Raw genomic sequence first — 17,463 nt, forward strand, 5'->3', positions numbered from 1 at the left:
ATCGTGGCTTGTACTCTTGCTGGCTAATATCTCTAATTGCATTGTAATGATATCAAAGGCCATCTACTGTGAGAGTCATGTGATATAATAACCTCACAACACAGGAAGGTAGTAACTTGTTCCCTCTTCTTTCACACACCCTCAACTCTGCTGTTTTGGCCTTTTTCAATCTGAAGTAAAAAGTTGCAGAAGACGGTTGAAGAGCAGATGTGATGCTTGATACCAACAGCAAAGAATACTTTTTTCTTTAAGGAGAAAGGGGCTTTTGAACAAGCTCCTCTGTAGCATCCGAAAACAAATCATATCATCAGTTAGACCACCTGTTAGGTTCAAACTTCACACATCACTAATACAGACAGGTTGCACTACTCAAACTAGAAGAGAGCAGTCATTTCTAAAAATGTAATTATAGTCTGCTATCTGTGACATAGCTAACTGAACCAGCTGACAAAGCTAACATTAACTTGCTAATAGTAACAGAATATAATCAACATGACACATATTTCTAAATGTATTAATAAAATAAACTCACACCTACATTTACAAAAGCTTGGCTGATAAGTTTTAATATGACCCCAGTTATTTTTCGAAGTTATGTTACAACTACTTCTGCTGCTTCTTCTGACTGATGTGTTGACTGCTTTCAAATATACTGCCCCGTTTCCTGGAACCCAACCTACTCTTTACCTAGTCTATATTCGCAATAGCATTGCTTAAATTTTACTGCTGCAACCCAATTTAGTAAAACACAAGCTCAACTCAATAATAGATTTACGAAAATCTGGTGCAGCCCAATCCAAGAGGAGTTTACCTATTCCATTCTGTCAATTTTCTCTGAGCAATTAAAGAACTTCTTTTCTGTGTTAAGTTTCAAAGTTCACTCTGGACTTTGAAGGTAGCTGAGAAAATAATCTTCCTACAATGTAATTTTAGTAGTTATTCTGCAGGAACTTTCAGTCACACCAGTGATTGCCTGTCCAGTTTTAATGGTGTTGTAGATGTTCAAATTTTGATTTTCCTTTTCTTTTATTACTTTTGATTATTCTTAAAGTTGTCAAGCGGCTGTAGAACTTGGCATAAATAAAATACAGTTGGCAAAATTATCATTCCAAACAAAAAATTCAATCAAAGAATAAGTGAAGAAGAGCAAACATTCAATGCCAACGCTCATATTTGAAAGTTTTCGATGCTCTGTGCTACGGACGGATTTCGGTTGGCTTCAAAGCTTACTGAGGTTTGATACCCAGTCTTATATACAACAACTTCAAATGAGAAAAACAGAGCGGGGCAGGGAGATAAAGCAGGAATGAGACACTGAGAGACTCATATGCAGACAAAACACTGGCCTGAATGTACCGCCAGACATGGGTTCACGCTGCAGGAGTGAGCTTACACTTCTTCCCATTCACACTTAGCATTGAGTTAGCATTGACTCCCCACTGAATAGCCTTGTGAAGGCACAGGACGATGCTAACCGGGAGGCACTATCGCTAGCCGCCCTGCTCCTTGGCGGAATAGCCGGGGCGGCATTGATATGGTAATGTCAGGGACATTTCAGGGCCAAAGCTTGGGACCGTGGGCGCTCTGTGATCCTCCAAGCCCAAAAAGGACAGATCTCCAGGGCATTGTGGTTTCCCCAGTCAAGGCCCTGAGTGATCAGGATAAGCCCGTCCATGCTGCTTTAGTGCTGTCACTCAGCCGCTATTGTGGTCATGTGAACAGCCATTTTCATCACAATTGACCTCGGTTTTGGCAGTACTGTTCTGCAGGGCCCTCCTTTCTCTATTCTTCGGTGCCCTCCCCTTCTTCCCCTTCGCCCTCCATCAATGATTTTTTTCTCAAGTCTGGTCTTTCTTGTTGTGAGCTCTCTTCGTCTTTTTTTTTCCATTTCAGCAACAACAGAGGCCAACAGATATGACGCTTTGCCTATCCACTCCCATCTCTGCAGCCCTATCCCCTGGTAGGGAAGGATGTCAAGGAGCCTTTGATTATCTGAACTGATACTGTAGAAAATTGCAATGCATGATGCAATACATATGCTGGGATTTACTATACATCTCAAGGAGGGAAAAAAACACTCAGCATGTGTGGTGTGAGCAACAATTTACAACACACACATAGCAAGTGGGCGGATGGGTGTCATCATCCTGTGTTTTATTCAATCATGCTTTAGCAAAGATAGGAGTGTATGGTGTGTGTTTTTCTATATGTGTGTGTGGAGAAGTGTGTGTGTGTGTGTGTGTGTGTGTGTATGCTCGGTCTTTGCTCCACTTTATTTGATCAGAGCCTGAAGAAAATAACAATGTACTCCCATGAGGAATCTGTGGGAGGTAATGACAGATATTGTCCCTGTGAAACGAGTTTTCCCTACATGTGAGTGTGTGTGTGTTGGTGAAAGACTGTGTGTGTGTGTGTGTGTGTGTGTGTGTGTATGGAAGTGGGAAATGAGGAGTATGCATATGTATGGGTCTAATACATGTGGGTAATGTGTGTGGGTGGTATGCTTGTAGGCTGTGGGGCATTCACATGCCTTCTTTCTCACTTTCTCTCTGTACCATACACACACACAAACTCACACACACATATACGCACATACTAGGGTGGGAGGAGAGTTTGCCTGGCTGCAAAGCCAGAGCTCCACCAACACAACACATCCTATTTCACAACATCTCCTCCCACATCTCCCTCTCTCCCCCCCCACCTTTATTTCTCTCTCTCCCGGGAAGTGACACAGAATTCTTTTTAACTGCAGTACATTCATTACAACAACCCTGCAACCCCCACATCCTCTGTACACCACCCCCTCCACCCACCCCTTTTTCTCCACCCCTCTCTATATACTCTACTCTCTTCCTCCCTCCCTGTCGTACAAGTGAAATAAAGACAGCGTACATATCCACCTCCAGCAGCTGTCCTGGACTTTCATTAAAAACATGATAGTCGGAGCCGGAGAGAGAAGTTGGCCCAAGCGAGATAGTAAACACTCATTCATATGCGGCCTTACTACAGCAGTGCTAGCACATTCCTGTGCCTCAAAGCGTAGGAGCAGAGAGCAGAGCCTACAGACAGCGTGGGTGTTAGCACTGAGGCCAGCCAGCATTACTAGCTCTCAGCAAACCTCGTTCGATCTCCCTCCGTTGACGGTCATTGACTCTGTTCGGTGTATACACAAAGGCACAGCTGTCCATGTAAATGCATGTGCACATACAAAAATCAGACTTAATTGCACACCAAAGGTCAAAAACATGGATATACATGAAATCCTGCATGCACACACACACACACAGACCGAGGAGCTCACACACACATACAGTACACCTTGCAGATAATGTTGGATGAATAAACAATATACTACAAGTCAATAGAAATTTGTCAACTGTCATTGCAGGCAAAGTTGCAAATCAATGCCTGGGGTTGCTTTATGGTAGTATTGGATTTTTGCACCGCTGTGATGAACTACCTGGATTTGTCAGGTATTTAATTCGGTGGATATGGCAAAAATGACTTTCCCAGTTCATCAATAAATAATCTCTCAATAAAATTTTCAGCAGGTAACAATTACAACAAACTTTTTGCACACTAGAAAATGTTATCAACAGATAGATCCCTGTTTAACCAAAAAATCTTGCATACAATTGATGCCTTGAATTCACTTTATTAGCAATGTTTAAACTTTCTTCTACTTTACCTGAGGGGCTCTTGACAGAAACATTATTAATAAGGTGAGAACAAGTGCTTGAATAAATTTTTTTCAACAGAATTTCCAAAACATTTACTACTGATGATGATATTTATATCGATATTGTGATATAAAATGACATTTTAGGGCTTTAAATCCTGATTAATCTCGTTTTAAATAAATTTGCCATTTCAAGTCATCTAAAATGCAAATATATAAAATCTTAATTCAAGAGACAAAATAAGAAGATCTTCACATTTGAGGTTTCTGTTTGCCATTTTAAACCTTAAACAACATACCAAATCAAAATAGTTGTTAATTAAGGTTTTGCAGATGAAGTTAGCAATAAATCAACTTATTGTTTCAACCTACTACACACATAACACAATGACAGAAGTTTTTATCCATATTATCTACCTCTACTCACAGTAGAGCAGCAGCTACTGAATATCATCTATTAATCTCTTTACTATTTCAATCAATTAACTGTTTACTCTCCCAATTAACCACAGCCTAATATGACACCTTAAAATAGCTCACTTTGTCCAAAACCCCAACATATTCGACAGACAACAATATAATTCTGAGAGAACCAGGAAGTCGTTGGTCCAGGCTTGAACATTATGAGTATTCTGTGTTTTGCTTAAAATGATTATCAAAACTGTTGTGGATTAATTTCTGTAGACTGACTAATCAACTGTTTTTTTCCAGCATTAAATCACACACAAAAACAAAGATGTACAAATCCCTTAAAAAGCAGTGAAGAGCTGTAGCATATATTGGCATTCAGCACACCAACACAAAGTGGCCAAGATGTGAAGCCAAGAACAGGAATCCCTCATAAAGAATCGGCAAGAATCACTCTGAAAATACACACACACACACACACACACACACACACACACACACACACACACACACCGAGAGCTCATTGTCTGATCTGAAGAGAGACTTGAGAGTAGTACGATGATGCAGGGGAGGACAATGAGGAGGAGAAGAGGAAGTGATGGCAAGAGGCCGAGCCAACAGGAGGGACGGAGAGGCAGAGGGAAGAGGGGGAGGGAAGAGCAACAGATACACAGTGAGAGAGAGAGAGAGAGAGAGAAGGAACAGGCTGAAACATCCAAGAGAAGAGTGCAGTGTCTGTAGGATGCCATCGATCCAGCACTGACAGAAATAGACAGTCAGACCAGAACCAAACAGAGCCACTCTGAGACACACTGACACACAGCAGTGCTGCTGACCCTGCACACATCTGAACAGCAAGAGCCATTCATACATGAACAAGCACACACACTCAAAATCTACACAAGCACACACATCCTCTCACACACAAAAATGTGAACATTAGAGGCGGAAATGTGCCAAAACAAAATTAAGATAGCCATGTTTTCACAGGAGAAATGGCCAGTTTGAGACCAAAATGACATGTTGTTGGCAGCGATCACAACAGCGTGCACATGTTTGGCAGCGCTGCATTTTTGTTCATTGCACAGCTTCATTCTGTGCTGCACCACCTAAAATCAGTCAACAACATCACGCAATCACTTGTATTTTTCATTGTGTCCTTTGGGCTGCAAGTTTACTTTGTTTACATCTTGTTCAATTTATGCTCCTCTTTTCTTTACTCATTCCAGGATGAAATGGTTTAGCAACTTAAGGAAAGACTTGAAATGGCGAGACTTTGTGCACTTCCATTAACATAAATTTGTGCACTTAGATAAACACGAAAGCAAACCCCCCCCACCGGGTCTATAGAGACAAAAAGTTACTTATCGCTCATACTGCGCCTGATCATTTTAGAGCACTCTCCCAATCTGACATAAATCTTACTGCAGTAAACAGTCAACAGTCTGCAGCGCCAGCAACACTTGAATTTGCTCGAGTTTTATTTTATTATTCAGGCTTATTGGTGTATTTATATATCTATATCACAATATGGAAAATAATCAAATTAAGTGCAAGTATGCATTGCATCAGACAAAACTCTGAACGCATGTGAAACAAAGACCTAAATAACTGAAGTTGTTCCATTTTTAAGTGGAAAATGGATTTTCGTAAAACGATAATATGATCTTCAGAACTGAAATGATTTTCCACTGAAAAATAATACATTTTGATGACTGATAAACTGCTTAAGTCATTTATTGAGCAAGAATATAAAACATTCTCAAAAAGATCAAAATGACTGCCTTTCTCTGTTTTACATCATCACAAACTGAATATTTGAGGGTTCTTGATGACGTCACCTTGGGTGCAATTTTAATTACTTCATGAAATTTTCAAGGTCGCACATTATTGAGTAAATTATTGGTGGATTAATCAATAATGGAAATAATCATGAGTTGCAGCCCCAGTGATCTTAAAGTGACAATACAATTCCAAAAATATATATTTTTTGGAAAATCATTGTCAGGGCTGAAACAATTGGTCAATTTACAGAAAAATATTAGGCAGGTATTTTTAATAATCAAATGATCTTTTCAGTCATTTTTTTTTAACAAAAATGCAGAAGATTTTCCTTTAGCTTGGGGAATTGTAACCAAGCTTAAATTTTTCACTATTTTCTGACATTTCATAGAGAAAACAATTAAACAAGTTCATGACTGGCAGGCGGATCAATAATAAAAATAATCATCAGCTGCAGCTTTTATAATGACCCAGCCCTGCACACATGGTTGCTCATTCTACATGCAGAAAAGAAAACCAAATGCTTCAAACAAACTACAACACCAAAACACTGACAAAAGAATGCCACTTCAAAACCACTGCAGCCTCATGATTACACTTGAATACTTGTGCCACTGATGTCTATGAATCACTTGTTGACTGGTTCCCACTGACACATCAGACCAGTTGACTGTCACTTTTACTGACTGGTTGCTATTGCCATCAGGAACCAGAGTGCTTGTGTAGCGAACATTTCTGCCTCCTTCCCCTGGCCTGGCTGGGACTGATTAAAGCCTTCTGCTGAAACAAGGTCATAATTCACTTAGCCATTTCCCAATTTCCGCATAATTACCCTCCTGCTTCACGAACCACTAACACGCGCGGACACACACGCACCCACACACATTCACATCGACGCTCAGACACAAACACATTTTCTCTCTGATTTGTGTCATTACTGAGAGGAGAGTGGTTAAAAGGTTTCAGAGTTGGCCTCTTAGTGACAGCTTAAATGGATAAAACCTCAATTAAAGACTCTCTCCCTCTCTGCCGAGCTCTCTCTGTGGATAGAATAAGCATAATTCTGTGTCCTCTGCAGTTTGTTGAAGAGAGGACCCTGTCTTTCCTTTTTCTCCCCCTCTGGCTGCTAAATCAAACCTTCGCTATCGAGACTTTCTCATATCCCGCCATAATTGTTTCTTATGAAAACCCGTTAACAGAGAAACCACCTTCAGAATAAAACAGAATAAAACTGCTCATTATTTCCTACGCGCTCACAATTCAGATCTGAAGATGTTTACGTCTTGATGAACTGATAACAACATCCATAATCAAAGCTCAACAATGAGCATCATCTCTGCTCAGCGAGCAGTGACAATAGACATTCTTCCTGTCAATGCAGTGGTTCTCCTTCCTGCTGCTTCCTCTGTCCTGTCCTGGTTCAGCGGCAGTTGATTCCCGGTGTGTGTGTGTATGTATGTATGTATGTGTGTGTGTGTTTGTTTGATGTAAACAGCTGCATTATTGCACGCGACTGTATGTGTCTTTATGTGGTGGATTCCTAATTGCCATGTCGGTAGAGTTTATTAACGCTAGATCACACTGCTCTGTTGTGATCAGGCTCAGCATATGGCCTCAGACTGCCGCTACGCTGCTATCATTAGCCACGTCACAAACACACCATATGAGCATCTGGTGTGTGCGTGTGTGTGTGCAAGAGCTGACAGTCTACATTATTAGTACCCCCCCCCTTCCCCAAAGCCCCAGCAGCGCTGGCGGAGAATAGAGTAGACATCACATAGAGAATACTTACACACACACAGATATATAAAGCGCTTTGAAACAGCTTGTAAACATCACAGCCTTGTTATTAGCACCTGATTACACTGCTGGAGCTTAGGCATTGGCTCAGAGAATAATGTTTAATATCAACAACAACATCAAGTGAGCATCTGAGTGTGTGTTTGCATATGTGTGAGTGTTTTTGTGCACTGCCTCCAGCCCATCGCTGCGGGATTTGCTCTCTGTGGACAATTTGTTCAAATTTAACACATGGGTGGGGGAGATAAATTCTTGTTTTGCCCTGCATTTTTTTGCCTAAAATCTACAGATAACAAGGGAAGACGGTCATTCAATAATTTGGCTGTCAAGGAAAGGCAATTCATCCGCCTCAGACGGCACCGCTTTAACTTAAATCAGCACAAACACTGCATGACTCTGCACTGACAGCCTCTCTTGTTATTGCAACGTGAGAATTTATCGTTAAGATCTGGTGAAGACCATGCCGTTATCCAGCCAAACTGCCCTGAAAAGATGTTTAGTGACAGTATAGCGAGCTCCACATTTCTTCCTTTCTAGGCCCTAGCATTAATCATACACTGTCCTGAGATGACCTCCAGGTTATGCATACCACCAAACATCTTGTAATCAGCAATGGAGATGAGTCTGTGTGAACTCTTGCTGCTGCTGCTGCTGCCATCCCTTAAAGATATGGGATGTGCATTTGTTAGCGTACAATCAAACCTGCTCATTCACGGCCACTGGGTGAGTGGCAGGAGAGCACAGCAGGCAGGTGGCCACTTAATCAAAAGCATGAAATGTACTCTCACGGAAAAGTCAGATTTTGCATCATAAACCATGTCAAGAAAGTCTTGTTTGATATTTTGACATAGAAGCTGGAGGACACAGAGAAGGGGGATTATAAAGTGGAAGTAATTGCTGGTGCGACAGATTGATAGATAGGCTTCTGAAAATGAATCATTGTATTTACAGGCATCACAGAAGAAGCCACCTTTCCTGTTTTTTGCTGGAGACCAGAATTGAGTCACTGTGATCCAAAAACATGAGCTGGAGGTGAGGGGAGAGTCTGTCTATCGACTCATATCTGTGCCAGTTGTTTTTCAGAAGTTGATCCAAATTTTTGGCTGCAATCCTCTCGTCTTTTCTCTGAAAGCAAACAGCCTCTCTGTCGTTGCCAACACAGAAGCGGCCGGTGCAGTTCAGCAGTGAATGTGGACAGTGATGGCGGTGGTGGTGGGGGGGGTTAGGAATGTGGAGAAAAATAAAAATCTGCACCACATTTGGCGCTCATCCCCATTTTCACACCTCGGCACACCTGGACGGAACGCAGGTGTGGCTGTCAGATTTGTCGGGTTTTTGGAAAGCTACAGTAATTGGGCGACGCAGGCCTGCCTTGTCCGAACACCTGAGAGGAGCTTTTAATCACTTTCAGACTGTCCAGACAGCACTTCTGAGAGAGTGTACGGTAGCATTAACACAAGGACGAGCAAGAGAAGCAATCACTCACACTCTCAGTCACACCTTTGGGTAATTTAGACTGTCCAATCTAGCTGATGGCATAGGGAGATCCACACAAAAACCAAACCTGGGATCATATTTATCAAGCATCTCTGACTAGGGAAATCTATCCTAACTGATTAAAATGCCTCAGAGTGATACACACTTGGTCAGGCATAGAGATAAGACCATTTTATCAGCTTTTTTAACTGACAAAAGTCTGTCTGCTCCAGGATTTAGTTGAGCTGCTCTAAGCTGTTGGGGTTCCCAGCAGGTGGCAAATAATAAACATGCATGCACATTTTGGCAGATGCGGAAATATTAAACACAGAATATTTGATTTAACAACAACAATCAAAAGTTCTTCAAAGATACAGACTGGATTCAATATTTCAAATTTATTGTGACTGATTCTATCTGGGGTATAATGCTCCATCCAACCATGCTATTCACGCTTATTGAAAACAAACAAAAAAAATACAGCAGTTACATTGGAAATAAGAACTGTGGCTGCACTTCAATGCTCCGAAACCCTAAATTTTCCTGACATTAGAAGCGATGGAAAAAATGATTTTGCGTTAATTTATGACTTTCCAGGATTTGTCTGTGTCATCATTCACATAAATCACTCCTCCAAGCACTGATAAGGACACATTTCAAGTAAATCCATATCACTTTATCAACACATATTGGTTCTGCATGCATTATCCTTGATGTTTTGGCCAAATTTCACCCGAGACGTGCTGAGGCCATAAAAACAGATCGACATTAGCAACAAAAAAAACATTTATTCACATTTATAAAAAAGTGTTCTTATATTTAAAATATAATTTATATGCCACATTTGTTAGAGAAAAACATGTTTTAGCCTCACATGTGCATAAGTAGGCCGCCATACGCAGCATTTATTTGGGTGGCCCATTAAAATAGATTTCAACCCCTTCAAACAGATTTTTATAATAATTATTGTCATTATTTTGTCTTGTTTGTGTGAAAATGTGGATGAAATTGAGCATTGACTGAAAAGTCTGCAAGAGCGCAGCATTCAAGTGCAGTTTTTCAGTAGCTTGTGAATTCACTGCAGCCGACCACGCTACACCTCCACCTCCCCTGAGGTTGACTACCAAAAATAAATCCTCAACCAGTGGGAAACACTGGCAGTGACGCTATGTTCTGCATTTTATTTCACTTTTCCTGCAACAACTTACTGTATCTAGATCATATGGCCACATATGATTTGGATCCACATCGAGATTAATATTTTTCTCACTCTGATTATGGTTCTGATTGCTGTAAAATAGTCACAGCCTTCCTTCTAAAGAGAAAACGTCTTTCTTTGCTCAGTTTGTGGAGGAAGTTTCATAAAAGAAATTACCTAAGGAAGAAGTGTTTTTAATCCTAGCCAACTATTTTCTAGCAATGAGTCTAAAAAGCCTAAATACGGTCTGCAAAAGCATCAGTGCTAACCACTGAGCCACTAGCACGGAATCAGCATTCTCCTAAATCAACACCAATCCTAGGCCGGGCATTTATACCTGTAAGACCCCCTACTTCATGTCAGGCTTGATCAGAATTGCCCAACTCAGTATGACTCTCATATAAGCAGCTTCCTTTGAATCCATACCATTACACTGTCCAGTTAGCATCTAACTCAAGGCCGAGCTAATACGACCACTGAACATCAGCTTCCCATTTTCACAGCAACGCTTCCGATTAGTGAATCATGTAAGCGAGACGCCGTTTGAGGAAATGGAAGATACGGAAAAACAGGGTGGGCTTGATATTTCGGAGCTTATCTTTTTCTAAAGATCAATGCAAGCGTTTTATATGAGTGTGAAAATTTACAGGATCTGTGGGGAGGCGTGTTAAGAGAATGCCACATTCGAGGCGGGCTTTGGTCAAAATCTGAAAGTGTGTGAGGGGAGTGTTAAGGAGGAAATAAAAGGAAAGTGCGGGTGAGGTGAGGTGAAGGAAAACCAGACCTCAGAGCAAGGCAACGCATTTTCTAGCACTGGCAAGATTTAGTCCAAGTTAATTTGACAGCGAAAAGAGTCTCACAACATTCACATTAAACCGCACGGATCCCAAAATACCACTACCCCAAGAGTGCTTTCCCATCAGGCAACTGGAGGATGAGAGGAGAACAGAGAGGTGGGAGCTCATTCCTGAAATCTAGCTCATCCCCAAAGAGAAAAAAAAAGATAGAGGACGAGAAAATAATTCATTTCTTTTCCTCCTTTCTTGCCAATGTCCCTTATTGCTGTGCACACCTACCAGACAATACCTGTCCAATCAGAAAAATGTATTTACTCCTACACACACATATGGAGAGAGAGAGCAACAGCAGCACGGGAGAGAGAGAGGGAGAGAGAAGACCACTGGATCTTATTATGCAAACAGTAGTCATCCATCACACAGGTGTTCCCTATTGCTTTTAATTAATGACGTCTCTGTGCGACTGTCTGCACGCCACACACACTTTCACACCCACACGTCGCTACGCCAACCAAAATCCATTCACCCGTACACTATGTGGCCTTATTATTCCTTACTAATGAATAGTCTGATCACTGTGTCTATATAACTGTTACGATGATCGCTGAGCCTGTGTGTGTGAGGGTTTTTTTCCATTTTTGTGTGTGTGTGCTTGTGCGCAAACACACATCACAGTGGTAGCTGACATACGTAGCGGCAGTGCAAACTTCTATGATGGATGGGTTGTACATACACATGCACACACACACACACACAGGCAGGCCTTGAGATAGTGAGTGAGTAATAACTCTCCTTTGTGCAGATATTCATAAATGTAAATGTTGTTGTCCTAAGTGGGGCTGGGAGACAGATAGGTTTGTGTTGCTGTCAAGGGGATGGTTGATTGGCCTGTTTAATCCTCTTGTCTGCATCTACGTTTCCCTCTTTTGTGTACACACACACAAGCTAGGCCTGTGTTATGGTGCCTAATGTGAGGACACGGTGTGCGTGTGCATCAGGGCACCAGCCAAGCATTATTATCACTATTATGATGACCCTCCTCCCCCCACTTTATTATAATTCAACGCAAAATCCATCGGTATTCTTCCTGATGTCCTCTTCCCTCTAGCCAGTCCCATAGTATTTCTCCCTCACCGTCTCTCTCTTCTCATATTCTTGCATTATTTCTCTCCTGCCCTGCGTGACGTGTTTCTGCGCACTCTGTCGAGCTGGATGAATATAAAACAAGTTCCACCTCGGCGTCGATTACCACACATATGCATGTGAATTTATATGAGGAGCGAAATCTGCTTGCGATAGCTGGCTTCATTCCAGTGCCATGCGTTAAAGGTGACAGTGTCACCACATGCAAAGACACGCACAAACCTACCATCTAGAGATGCGTGTGCGTTTGTTTATTCAGAAGCTAATCGCTTCTGAAATATACAACTGATAAATTAAGAGATATCACCAGATATCTATTATGCAAATCAGTTAACTGCTGCGTTATTAGATTATGCACGTACACATGTATACGCGTGCACACACTCGTGCGCACACTCACTCACACTCACAGCGGTGGTTAATTGCCAGGTGGTGGAAGATAATGTGTGATTTAACGGACTGATGGATTTGTTTTTGTTTCGGTCACCCATCAATGAACAGAGACATCTGTAAGAGGGCAAACACACACATTTACTGGCTCTCAAGCGCACACATACATACACACACACAAAGCACACACCATTATACACACGTTCATGCCCAGGGATATCGGTGACAAGTGACTGATGGGCAGTGGCAACAGCCTTTGTGCAAGATGCAGACGCAGGAAATGATCCATCTTCTCAAAGTAAAAAAAAATGCACACAGCAGGGAAATGTGTATGTTTGCATGAACACACATAATTGTAAATATATGTGAGTGTGCTAGCATGTGCTCATGTAAAGATGTGTGTATGCACGCACATGTTTGTGTCTGCATATGCCTGTGTATGAAGGAGTTAATCCTCGGTAACAGTTTCAGCCTGTCTCTTGTGGTTGATGAGTGGCTCGGGGTCAGAAGCTGGTTGAGAAACTGCAGGGTCCTGAGGCTTTACAATGTGTTTACCACTCAAACTGACAGCTATACTACAGCTTATTATTGGCCTTCTAAACCTCCACACTGCACTGCGAGTTAGAGAAACTCCAGAGAGGCCGATCGCCAACGGCTAGAGACAAGCTAGCCAGCCCTACAAATGTTCGATGTTGTGGTGTTGAGTGCCGGAGATTAAAATAAATGCTGGAAATAGGATCTGAGCCTGTTGAAAAATGGCACAAGAGCGTATGAAAGAGTAGATTAGACAGGTTATCCTGCAGTTTATCTGTCTTTTGTGTGCTGCTGTCTATGGCCCCTTTGTCTCCTAATTCACTAAGTAGGCTGAATTGAAAAAGTTATCCCCACTCACTGCTCATACATTGTCATTGTGCATGTGTGCAGCGAGAAAGGGAAAGAGAGAGGAGGAGATGGGAAGATCAGGGATGAGGCAAGTCCACTGAGATGCACTGTTCTTTAATTAACCACAGTCTTTTATAAAAGACACACACACGCTAAGACTCACACTGCAGGGGCTAAGAATATTCTGCCGCTGGGATGAAAACAGTATTGGCAGTGAACGTGTGGAGAGAGAAAGAGAGAGAGAAGGGGGAGACTGCAGGGCTCTGCAGCACTCAGGTCCTGGACAGTCAGGTTAAAGGTTAGTCTGCTCCAGACTCATTTATTCCTCCCTCTGCTTTGTCTTAAACACCTACTGCAGCTTTTTTTTTTTAAACCGTAAACACTTTGACTATACAGTGGCGAACAGCTGACATATCACTTAACTAGGGTTACATTCTACCAAGGTTAAAACTGCTCATGTTACGCCGAGCTGATTGTACCGAGGTGCCGGGTTCATCTCCCTTTTCCTTTATGCCCTTAAGCGTTTTTTTTTCCCTCCACATTTTCATCTAAATCAACTTCTGTCTCAGATATGAAAACCAAAGGTGGAATTTCATTAGCATGCATTATCAAATTATTACTGAGCAAAAAAAAGAAATAGAAATTGAAACTGAGCACTCTTCACATTGAGAGTTGCAGAGAAATATCAGCTAAAATGCACTAGCAGCAACCGTGTCTTGCAATATTAGTTTCTCTGTAATGTGCGGAAATAATTTTCTCACATTCAGGAAAACTAATATTGTTTACAGAAATCATACCACAACCAATAACCTTATTTTTTCCGCTCCTATTACTTTACGCAGTACTTCATGTATGGTAATTCTGTTGTGAGGCATAAATTGCCTCTCATAGTTTTATTTCACGCTGTAAACTAAAATCATCGGCCCGGAGTTACTGTCGGCGAAAATGGATCACTTTTCACACTGTTTACGTCTTTAATAAGCATAGTCATAAAACGACATATACCGTTGTATGTCAGGGCCGCTTGTCTTAAGAGCCCGGTGCATTCTGCTGAAGAGGTAAATACCACATACTGAGATGTTTTGAGGGACGCCTGGCAGCCCAACACATAACTCACACGAAGACAGGCTTCGTGGCAAGATGGAGAACGAAGAGGAAGGTGTGTGCTAGTGTGTGACATGCGCTGTCGTGCACCTCCGAGACCAACCATTTCTAGGCTGATTGTTACACTATTTTGTGACCTTAGCAGGAACTGGAAATAAATCACAACTCACTGAGCTGGCTCACTAGAATGAAATCTTAAAAATTAGCTAATATTTCATGTCAAATCTGGCACTTTATCTACGCACTTTGAGCAGTGGAGAGGGCACCTGTAAATTTAAAAATATGAGACATGGACGCACAGATTAAGACGTGGTGAAACTCAGGTGGTGCAGCGTAAACTTGCGAGATCTCAGTGTGAATTGTAGAAGGAGAGATCAGCCTACAATGTGCTGCTGCAGACTGACACTACATTCTTAAGAATCCAGCAGCAGAGCCATGGACTCATGAGGACAGTATTAAAAAGGCAGCTTTCAAAAAAGGACAGAGAGTGCAAGGGAAAAAGAGCTTTTTCACTTGAATCGAGATAGGGGTAAGGATCGAGGGATTAGGAGGATAACAAAAAGGCCAACGGACTGAGTGTAAACAAGAAAGGGGGTTAGAGAGGGATAGAAGGAGAGAGCAAGTTGGAGAGGGTGAGCGAGAAGGAGAGATTGAATAGTGACACTGCTACAACACAATGGGGTCAGGATGAAGAAGTGCTCCTAATTGAACCAGATAGAGGAGAAGACAGAGAGAAAGAGCCCTGAAAGACTGAGAGAGGAGAGCCACATGACGGAGAGAGGGGGAGAAGAGGAGAGGAAGGCGAGAGAATCACATGTGATTCTTTCTCTTCTCTTTCTACTCCCTCTGCCGTGAATGAGTGGCTGAAGGTGGAGGCGAATAAACTACAGTGTGCACAGGCTGGTGTTAGACTGAGGACCAGAAACTGAATACGCCTGAGCAGCGGTGCGAGTGGAGGTGTTGAAAAGATGGTTTGGAGCCACCTTGACTTCACAGTCGAGGTCTGGCAGAACAGTTCGAGACTCAACAATAGCTTTAACGTGCAGAAAAAACACAAGAGGCCTCTTTAAATGGTGTGTGTGGATCTAAGTTGGAAGAAAGAAAGGTGGTTGCTGCAACCCTGATAAAGCATTAGAGACACATGCAAGCACAGCTCAAAAACTGCAGTCAACCACTGATGAACTGAAAGTGCGAAGGTGTGAAGCTGACAGTCCTGACAATGCAAATCAGGGCATTTTCCTTTCATTTAACAGGTGGAGATCTAATGAAATGGCACACACACACACACACGCAAACAAACACTGTTAAACATGAAGAGTAAAGGGGGGGTTTCTTACTGTATGTTGGAGCTGTTCCAGTAAACGGAATGCCTGTTGGCTGACACCTGGAACAGGTTCGCCCAGGTGAGACTCGTTAGCACCCAGAGAGACAGCGCTACCAGAGCCATGCTCTCGGCTCCACTCTCCCTCTCTCTCGGCCTCCGTTTCCCCCCTCTCTTCGGTCTCTCCGGCCACTCTCTCGGTCCCTTCACCCCACCACCAAACAACGAGACTCAAACATCCCAGCAAATGCCTAACAGACGGGAGAAGGATGGGGGAAACAAAAACAAAAAAAGCTTCATGCATGCACACATAAAAGACTGATAAGACTTGGTCTCTGGTTATTAAGTGTTGTAAAACTCAAAAAGTCCCGCCCCCCCCTCAACCTTAAACCAGACACTGCGAACACCCCCCCCACACCACCCCCCTCCCCTTCCTCCCTCCCCAACAAATCCTTGGGGGGTGGGGGGCTTCAAACAACGGTGTTTGTTGGAAGTCCTTATGAGCGGGGGTCCCCTTAATGAATGAGCGTGAGCCTGGTCCTCTCTTCTCACCGGGAACTGCTGCTTCTGAGCCCGCCAGAGAAGTGTGGGAGGCCGGTAGTGGGTCCAAGCAGGAGGTCGGTCTTCCCCCGGGCATGAAACGCTCCTGTCCTCTGAGAAAGAGTTGTGCGCCGCTTACGTGAAAGGGAAATTAAAGGTGGTGGTGGTGGTGGAGGGAAATATATCTGATTAAGCAAGTCCTCTTCTTCGTCTTTTTTTTTCTTAAGTGTTCTTGTTATCTACGTGCTGCTGCAGTTTCAAGACTCCGAAAGATGCAAAGCACGCCGCGGGTCTGCCGAGGCTCTGTAGTCGCTGCAAACAATTCAACCAGCCAGTTTCATTAGGTCTTCAAGACTCTATCCGACAACCATCGTTTACGGTGAGCAGCCTGCCCACCCGTCTCTCTCCTCCTCTCTCTTTCTCTCCTCCTTCTCTTCTCTCTGTTTGGTAGGCAGCGCTCGTTCACTTTGTAACTCCACCCCCAGCGAGCGACAAAAGCGCATTCCTCCAATATTGTGGCCGAGTCGCAGCACATCAGGAATCACTACGACTTGAAGTTTTTTTTTTTTTTTTTTTGTGGTCAATTATTCGACCTCCACTGCCGGTGTAAAAGTAGAAGGATTTGAATCCCCCTCCTCTGCCAGATACGTCTGCAGCCACCATCTGCAGCCTATTTTTCAGTATAACACCCACCCACCACACCCACACACACACGCACACTTTTGCATTTTTATTAAAAAGGCTAAAAACACCCCTGGACTGACACACACACACACACACACACACACACACATTCGCCACTACCACCCCTCCTTACTTGGATTCCCAGACACTGTAAGTCAGTCTGATACAGCACTATTATCATGTGCAATCCTCTTATAGCTGCAGCACGTTAACACGCAGACTCGCACACACACACACACACACACACACACACACACAC

At 42.8% G+C, this 17,463-nt stretch overlaps 1 protein-coding gene across 1 annotated transcript in view; it reads right to left on the bottom strand.

Moving 5' to 3' along the window:
* The window catches only part of efna3b (ephrin-A3b), a 57,124-nt gene extending 39,989 nt beyond the window's left edge, over positions 1–17,135 (bottom strand). Inside the window, exons 1-2 of the mRNA XM_018680491.2 lie at positions 16,533–17,135; positions 15,997–16,231 (exon numbers count right to left, since the gene is read on the bottom strand). Coding sequence (XP_018536007.1) covers positions 15,997–16,106 — 110 coding nt within the window. The 5' untranslated portion in view covers positions 16,107–16,231; positions 16,533–17,135. The remainder of the gene's footprint in view (positions 1–15,996; positions 16,232–16,532) is intronic.
* Between the last annotated feature and the right edge of the window lie 328 nt (positions 17,136–17,463).

The sequence above is a fragment of the Lates calcarifer genome, linkage group LG15 (genome assembly GCF_001640805.2).
Source record: "Lates calcarifer isolate ASB-BC8 linkage group LG15, TLL_Latcal_v3, whole genome shotgun sequence".
NCBI lineage: Eukaryota > Metazoa > Chordata > Actinopteri > Centropomidae > Lates > Lates calcarifer.